The sequence below is a fragment of the Hypomesus transpacificus genome, chromosome 3 (genome assembly GCF_021917145.1).
Source record: "Hypomesus transpacificus isolate Combined female chromosome 3, fHypTra1, whole genome shotgun sequence".
Classification (NCBI taxonomy): domain Eukaryota; kingdom Metazoa; phylum Chordata; class Actinopteri; order Osmeriformes; family Osmeridae; genus Hypomesus; species Hypomesus transpacificus.
Genome location: NC_061062.1, coordinates 3,175,141 through 3,183,543, shown reverse-complemented (window position 1 = coordinate 3,183,543; position 8,403 = coordinate 3,175,141). Strand labels below are relative to the sequence as shown.

At 43.5% G+C, this 8,403-nt stretch overlaps 1 protein-coding gene across 1 annotated transcript; it reads right to left on the bottom strand.

Annotated features, from left to right (window-relative positions):
• Positions 1 to 31: 31 nt before the first annotated feature.
• nipal3 (NIPA like domain containing 3) lies at positions 32 to 4,677 on the bottom strand. Its single transcript, XM_047049445.1, has 11 exons — positions 4,452 to 4,677; positions 4,208 to 4,276; positions 3,638 to 3,809; positions 3,384 to 3,443; positions 2,965 to 3,110; positions 2,740 to 2,836; positions 2,373 to 2,508; positions 2,138 to 2,226; positions 1,919 to 1,982; positions 1,400 to 1,494; positions 32 to 1,302 (listed from the first exon to the last, which is right to left on the bottom strand). Exons 1-11 carry the CDS (start codon positions 4,494 to 4,496, stop codon positions 1,112 to 1,114), a joined length of 1,164 nt encoding a protein of 387 aa, XP_046905401.1. The 5' UTR covers positions 4,497 to 4,677; the 3' UTR covers positions 32 to 1,111.
• Positions 4,678 to 8,403: the final 3,726 nt, after the last annotated feature.

The window sequence follows — 8,403 nt, the reverse complement described above, 5'->3', positions numbered from 1 at the left end:
ACAAACAGTGAAGGAGAGGAGAACAGAAAGGTTAAACACAAATGCTTTATTACTGCATTAACGACTGCAGCAGAAGAATGAATGCCACTGCTACTGCTTTTTTCATTTCAAGAGCTACAATCCCAAGAAATACACGAGGCTCGCTTGTTGGTGTACCGTTAATCTTCACAATCTATCCATAACACAAGTCCTCTTGAGTAGCGTGCCATTCACCCGTGCAGTTTTTTTGCTTCAGCATTGAGAATAAGAGTGCTGCTATGTTGACATTAAAAACAGTGTGAGCTACAGTTTGGTCACAAAACATTAAGACACGTTGAGTACAGCATTCAAACTTAATAAATACAAACTTATTTAACATAACACAATTACACTTTAACATTATACACCTAATTTTGTGCAGTCCCATTGACGTATTGACATTAATGCTGTGAAACAACCTCCACATCATAGCCCAACCACTCCCTGCCCCAGTCCAGCTACATCACAAGGCACATTAAAAGCAACTTAAAATAAATTAAGGAGTACTCTCCAGAACCACAGTGAGAGACAGCAGAAAGAGAGAAAGTCTTTGGTTCTCAACTCTAGGCTGGTTGACAGACCCAAGACAAGTCTTGCAGGTCTTAAATATCAACCACAAAAGGCAGCCGGTATGCTTAAAGGCACATCATGTCCAAAAGGTGTATAGTGTGTGTGTTGAAATACTGATGCCACTTTACAGCAGCCATACGGTAGCCTAGAAGGCAATGAGGAAGGAAGGATGAGGAGAATGTAGCCCATTAAATCTCTACCGGCCAAATGAGATGTAGTTAACAAAAGGCCACAACTTGGGGGTGCCCCGGTGGCTCATTGGTCAAGTGAGCATACCACGTAAGCTGAAGTCCTAACACAGGGGCTTGGGTGAGAATCTGGTCTCAGACCATTTCCTGCATGTCCTAATTCCCTTTACTCTCCCCCACGCTTCCTGTCGCTCTTCACTGTCTATCCCCAATAAAGCGCAAAATGCTCTCAAAAATAAAACTTTAAGAAATAAGGCCATGACCAGGTCCATCAAGTCTTTGGAGTACGATACACGAGAGTCTGCTTAAAAGGACACTTCTAACCACCCGGAGCATCAGTCGCTCTTCATGTCAGTCGAGCGGTAGGGGGCAGTGTTGAGCCCAGGTGCCGGCCTCTCTTGGCCTAGAGGGAGGGTGGCGGGGGCCCCAGGGGCCACAAGGTCATTGTTGACCAGGGCCCCATAGGTGAAAGAGCCACTAGTGTCAGCCTGGACCCCCCAGTCCCGGTCATGAATGGTGGGAACACCTGTGAGAGAACAAGGAGGAAAGGGGTGTGTTAACACTCAGCTGGTGAACGGAGCAGGGTGGCTTAACCTAGCGAGCCAAAGCCATGGTGTCGTTACCTTGCACCATATCCATGGTGACGTAGGGCTCAAAGGCCTTGACCTTCTTCCTGTTCCGAGTGATCAGAAACACACCCAGGAAGCATGCACAACACCTGGAGGATGGAACAAACGTCCACTGTTCAGAGGGAGCTTTCAAGAAGGTTGGAACCTGAAGACATCTAGTGATGGCCCAGCTAGTTACACTGCTATTCTTTCAACACAGTTGAAAAAAATGTGTGTCATTTTTTGAAAACCTGGGGACAACATGTTAATTACCCAGACTGAAAGCATTACTGTGTAGAGAAATATATATATATATATATATATATATATATCACAGCAGTGTCTCTATTTGCAAAAATTACATTACAGTAACTGCCACAAAGAAATGTTCCTGCAATTCTACTCTCTATTACAGGTTATTAAAACAAAGATATATTTGTGGTTATTTCCTCTCTGTGTTGGCAGAATGATTATAAACAGGAATCGAAGAACAATCAGTACACTGCTCTGAAGAGTATTAAAACAGTGAGTCACCCTAGCAGAAACAGGCAGATGTGCAATATATCCTCCTGATAGAACTCCAGGTAGAATATGGCTCCTGGGAAACAAAGGAACACAAAAGAGAGAGAGAGAGATCAGAGAGTGTCAGATCAACGAGCCCACGTCAAGTTAGGCTGCCAGACCAAACAGCCACTGTATCTGGCTGTCAGAAAGGTTTCAGAGAGCAGACTGTCATCTGGGCGAGGCCTTTACCTCCGAGGATGGCGAAGCAGGTGGACAGAATGTAGTTGACGCTGGCGATGAGAGAGGAGTCATACAGCTGACAGGCCTGGGACAGAAACCTTGAAGTGCACAGATAACATGTAAATCAATCCCTTTCCAAGCACACCCATTCAGATATACAAGAACCCCACGTCCTCCACAGTAAACCAATCACCACGCGTCTCTCCTCCCCAGATCCCTCCCCGCAGGCCCGGCAGCCACTCACGTCGCCTGGAAGACCACAGATGCGACCATGGCGACAAGCATGATGTAGAAGATGGGGTAGGTGAACTGCATGGACCCTGTTATGCTGAGGACCACCATTCCTGACACAGCCTTCACTGTGATCACCGTCACTGAAGCTGGGGGAGGGGGGGGGGGGGGGGTCATGAAATCAGGTGAACACATATACATGACTGGATTACTCGGCAGTTTCCTGGATATTTACACTCCTTGGCTATATTTTTTATATTCCTGATGGAGACAATTATGAGTATGAAAATGATATTGTGGTAGTGGGGTTAGAAGTAGCTATGCTAGCAGAGCTAGAAGTGGTTGTAGCAGCAGCGCTAGCAGTGGTTGTGCAGTCGTACCTAACAGGGCTCCCAGTAGCAAGATGATGACCAGATAGTTGGTGCGACGACGCTTATAGAAGTAGAGCAGCAGGCAGAAAGCGATGATCTCCAGCAGCTGCCAACAAGAAATGAGAAGAGTCATTTTCAGACATGTATTCCAGTAGCCTACACCTCCACACGTTGTTATTATCATGGAAAGACAGACATATGATGTGAGCCGTCTGTTCTCTTAGCAAGTCTTACAAAGTACAGAAGAACAGGCCAGCCAACCAGCTGCTTGACAATGTTCTCGGCATTGAGCTTGGCGTGAGAGTTTGGTCCAAATGTGACAAAGAGGTAGGTCCCGCCCACAGCCAGGATGCAACCCAGGAAGGACAACATGAAGCGCTCTGTGTACACACACACACACACATCAGTATAACAGCAATCTGTAGTCACAGACAACACACACACAGCAACTGTTTTAATGCTGGTGGCTGACAAGGCAGTGCACAGTGAATGTAGTGTGTGGTCATAGTGATCTCATTTCCATATTTGCCTGGCGCAGAGTAGGAATGTCGCACGTTATCTAGAGCAGAGTGCCACAGTGTCACCATGATAGTTTGCAGCTTCTAGTGAAACCTGCAGACAGTAGAGCACTTTCACAAACAAAGATAACTTACTTAGAAACTCTTTTGGCTTGCTTTTCTCCCTGAGGAAGATCAACCCTAAAATGGCGCTGGCTGAATAGACAAGAAAAAATAGATTTAAAAAAACTGTAGCAGATCATTTCCTGTATTCTACAAGTTTAGTTTGTGGATTTCACACATATACTAGAAGCGTGCATCAACCTTTCCAACATATTTCTGGTTCAAACATCAAACAACGACAAATCACTGACGTCGCGAATATATCCATGCCTGTATAAGTCACTTACTGATGACGGACACAGCATTGAGGGGAGCTATGAGAGAGAGAGGGGCGAAGGAGTACGAGGTGAAGTTGGCCCCTTCCCCCAGCACAGTCAGCAGCAGACCACACCACCACGTCTTCGTCCTGTAGAAGGAACGAGGATCTTTGGCTCCCGCCAGCGTCACATGGCTGTACTTCTGTGCATTTCCAAACGTCAACATCAAGGGTTAGCTAAGTGGCTAATAGGATTCAAATCAATGTCCAGACGTCATGAAACTGTGTGACGGTGTCTACATTGAGTGGCATCTTTATAATAGCATTGACACTTTCTTGTTAAATTCCCAGAGTTCCCTGCTTAACAAGGGGTTACAGAGCAACAAATGGATATGGAGACGTTAATTATTAAAACAAGATGATACAATACTAAGAGAGATTGTGTTGTTTTAACAGATATGTCAGTGTAGATGGAAAATAAAACGATGATACGTCATTGACTTTAAACGAAGGTTTAGAGAAATGCAGTCCATGAAGGACACACCTAGCTAGTTTTCTCTGAATAGAAAACAAGCACAAAGATTTGATTTAAAAGACACACCTGAATGCTTAGAGAGATGCTGACTAGCACATTCCCGAAGATGGCCAGTAACGTCCCAATGAGATTATCCTACAGTCAAACAAGAACAATTATGTTGCATATACGTAACAAGATGTTTAACAGACGACAGTGGGATAGTCAACATGCCAAATAAATCAACACTGATGTGAAAATTCGGTACAAGCTATGATTCTGAGAGCCTACTACCTAACCTACATCGAACTTGCTACGACGAATCTCTCACCGTATAAGAGTTGCTTTCGACTCTGGTATATTCGACCTCCTCCATTCTGCCGAAGAGGAAATTAACTAATGGTCAACGATATCCAAACATACAAATGGTCGACAAATCATTCTGCCTCTGTTACGTCTATAAAAAAATACTGTAAGTCTTATTGGTTTCTGCAATCAGTTAAATTCAGTTCACTACATGGAGAACGCCATCTTTGACTGTGTATTTCCGCAATTTTGCCCACCTGTGGCAGGTTACGCTTTTACGCAGTGGTTGCGTATTGTATTTAACATCAGTGCGTTGGGCAGTTCATTTTTGGTAGAAAAGGCGGAGACGGTTAAGATTTTTAAACGTTTCAAAATCTTATGATGGCTTACATTTCCATTACAATATTCTCTCGAATGTAAAGTTCAACTCCAAAACGATCAGTTTTGTTCTGAACATTCTGTCTTGGCTTGTAATAGACTTCTTAGCCATAATATAGGCCTATATCACCGTTTTTTAAGCATTATAATAAACGATTACAGCAACAGTAACACAAATTAGAAGAGCATTAAAGGGGAGTCGGAAAATATGCACTTTGTGGTCGGTGTGGGCCAATGTGGTCCATACTCATCGCCAACAACTGTAGGCTATATCCTTAACAATGCTGTGCATGTTCCTATACTATCCTATCTGTAGGCGGCGCCAACGAACTGTGAAAATTCGATTCAAGACCAACAGAAATGTCACCTGAGAAAAGTAGGCCTACTGTTTATGTTACTGGCATTGGCGTAGGAACCGGGAGGGACGGGGGAAACGTGTCCCCCTTAGTATTGGAAAATGTCCCAGCCAAACATTTGCCTATACCAGAGGGACAAAAACTGCACATTTGGAACTTTTATTTTGAAAGCGCGACAAAGAAGATATCGGGTCAATATGTCTCCCCCCCCCCATGTCAAAGTCAACCCTACTCCCTTGGTTACTGATCTCTCTAAAATGATTCATTGTCGATATACACCCGACATTACATTTACGTTTATGCATTTAGCAAACGCTTTTATCCAAAGCAACTTCTAAGAGAGAGATTTACAAAAGTGCATAGGTCACTGATCATAACAACGAGATAGCCCCAAACATTGCGGCAGCCAAAACATGAAGCTTACATTGTGAAAAACCAAAAGAGTGCCAAAGGGAAGAATCATAATAGCATGTAGTTAAACAAGTTACAATTAAACAACATGAACCTCAAAAAGTGCAAGAATGCACCTGTAGAAAAGGAATCAACAGTAAAATATTTAACAGCGAGTACAATAATTTAAATCTGTTACAACTAACCAACAAGAGCAAAAAGTCTCTCAATAAGAGTCATTGTGATCCTGGAGGAAACTAGCATCAAGTCCCGCAAATCATTCCTGTTGTACTCTGCGTCTTAAGCCTTTTCTTGAAGGTGGGGAGACAGTCAGTGTCTGTGGTGGAGGTGGGGAGTTGATTCCACCATTGGGGGGCCAGACAGGAGAAAAGCTTGTGTTGGGACCGTGTGCTCTTGAGCGGTGGGACCACCAGATGGTTGTCAGAAGAAGACCGTAGAAGAAGAAGAAGAAGACCTTAGAAGAAGAAGATGAAGAAGACCTTAGAGAGTGATTGAGTGACATTTTTGCCGAAAGAAAGAACATTATCAACGTTGCAGATAAAACAAGTCAGTGTACGTTCTGCCAATAAAACACCTCAGATGTGTTTCGTCCCTCCCCACACACACACACACGCATACACACAGACACACACACACACACGCACACAGACATACAGACATACACACACACATACACACACACAGCAAGTTTGGCTTACGGTATATTGTTTGTTAAGTTCCGGAGCGGTGAGCAATTTGTTTTTTTTCCACACCTTCTATTAACATGGGTGCAAACATGGCCTTCCCTCCTCTCCCTAATAATAATCAGAACGTAATGTCAATTACGCTCTGACTGAGATGAAAGGCCTGCATGCCTTCCTATTGTGTCATGGCTTGCTGCAGGCACTGGGACAAACCACCTGCGTCAGAGTGATTCTCCATCTCCATGCATGGTGGAGATGAAAGGGGAGGTTAATGGAGTGAAGGGTCAATCCACCTGTTAACTTAAGGCCAAAAGGAAAATTCTTTGTTGTTATTTGCCTTGATTGCATTGATGCCTGCAGTGGATAGGTGACTCAAAATGATGGTTATAGTGCATGTGTTTTGGAACTATAAACATCACTTTTGGTCTACTGGCATGCCCGTGGCACATGTAGGGTTTGGATTTTGATCCCTGGTCTTTGAGCTTTATCCCGGTAGAGAGAGTGAACAATCAGTGGTTGTTTAGTGGTCAGAGTGACCAGCAGTCGAAGTATAAACTTGTGCCGCCACTCTGGGTGTCGAGACCTCTGATCTGACTACATTTACATGAAAGGAAATACACATCTACAACGATTCTTCTGAAACATACTTTGATGTAAAAACAAATTCTGTCTTGAGTAAAAGAGAATAGATGTGCCAGACTAATGAGACTCACTGTTTACTGAGAAAGTCTCCAGTCTTCTAGCTTCCTTTTTGTTTCTGATAGTAAAGATGTACGTGATTGTCCTCTCTAATGTCCTCACTGGAAATATGATTCACAGCTGTTCTTAGGTAATCACACACTGTGACACATTGAGGACAACCAGTACTCAAATATTTCCATCCCTTCTGGACCCAGACCAATGTTTAGTATTCTAAGGCACAGTGACAAAATGACTGCCCGTAAAAGTTTTTAAACGACCCTCTCTAGAGACACCTTTTTGCACCTTGTGCTCATGGATATCTGTAGTAGATTATTTTGTTTCACAGTCTGGAAAGATTAGATTCACTAAAGTCTTTGACTTGATGATATGATGGCTGAGCGGATAGGGAGTCAGGCTATTAATCAGAAAGTTGTTGGTTTGATTCCTGGCCGTGCCAAATTATGTTGTGTCCTTGGGCAAGGCACTTCACCCTACTTGCCTCGGGAGAATGTCCCTGAACTTACTGTAAGTCGCTCTGGATAAGGGCGTCTGCTAAATTACTAAATGTAAATGATGTTACACTTACGATATGTCGTTTTTAGTGCACTGTACCATGTACTACTGTATTGGAGATGTTATTATTCCACTATAGTTGTATTTTTTGATCATATGCCTTCATTAATAAGACACCTTAGTCAACACGTATTGCTGCGTTGTATAATAATTTGTTTGTTCACCGAGAATGGCAGCTGAGTTGCGGTTTCTAAGCGATTTGGCTTCCGGTAATTCAAACCATTCCTTTACTCTGAGGCTTTGGCATCTGCAGAATGAATACAAAATATATACAAATGTAACAGTACAGATAATTATACAGATAGAAACGTAGTGATCGCATGCACTTTTGCAGACCCGGAGCACGCTGGACATAAACAATAATAATGTGCACACAGTGAGAAGCAGAAAGAGACATTTCCCTGCAAAGCTCCTTTTTCTTGTCAACTTCAAAACTTATTTTCCTCGCAATGCTCAATTACACCTGTCAAGTTGTCGGCTCAGTCAGCAGTCAATCGACTGTCAGTATGTCCTGTCAAAGTGAAACATGTTATTATAGTCACATATATAACACTGATTACAGACCACAGGAGGTGAATATGTGCCGATATTGTCCGTAGTCTCATACGAAATATGCTTATGTGGGTGCTTACGTGCCCGTGTGTGTGTGTCTCTCTGTATGCATGCAAATGCTTGTGGAGGTCCTGAAGCTATTCACTGCCAGGTAGGTGTGTCTGAGTGTTGCTGTAAAGATGTTTGCAGTGGTCAGACCTGCTTGCCAACCACCAACCTGTGGCCATCCCTCCAATATCTTCACAGGAATTTCCCTGACTCTGGATCTGTCTTTGAAGTGAATGCCCCCCAGGGCCTGAGTATAGGTCAGTTCTTACTGTCAAGCATGAAGCAGCCCCTAGGC

Coding starts and splice junctions, on each gene's coding strand:
- nipal3 (XM_047049445.1), bottom strand. CDS start 4,496: ATGGAGGAGGTCGAATATACCAGAGTCGAAAGCAACTCTTATACG. Junction 2,509..2,739: donor GCTACTGGGAGCCCTGTTAG/GTACGACTGCAC, acceptor CCCCTCCCCCAG/CTTCAGTGACGGTGATCACA. Junction 1,303..1,399: donor CACCATGGATATGGTGCAAG/GTAACGACACCA, acceptor GTTCTCTCACAG/GTGTTCCCACCATTCATGAC.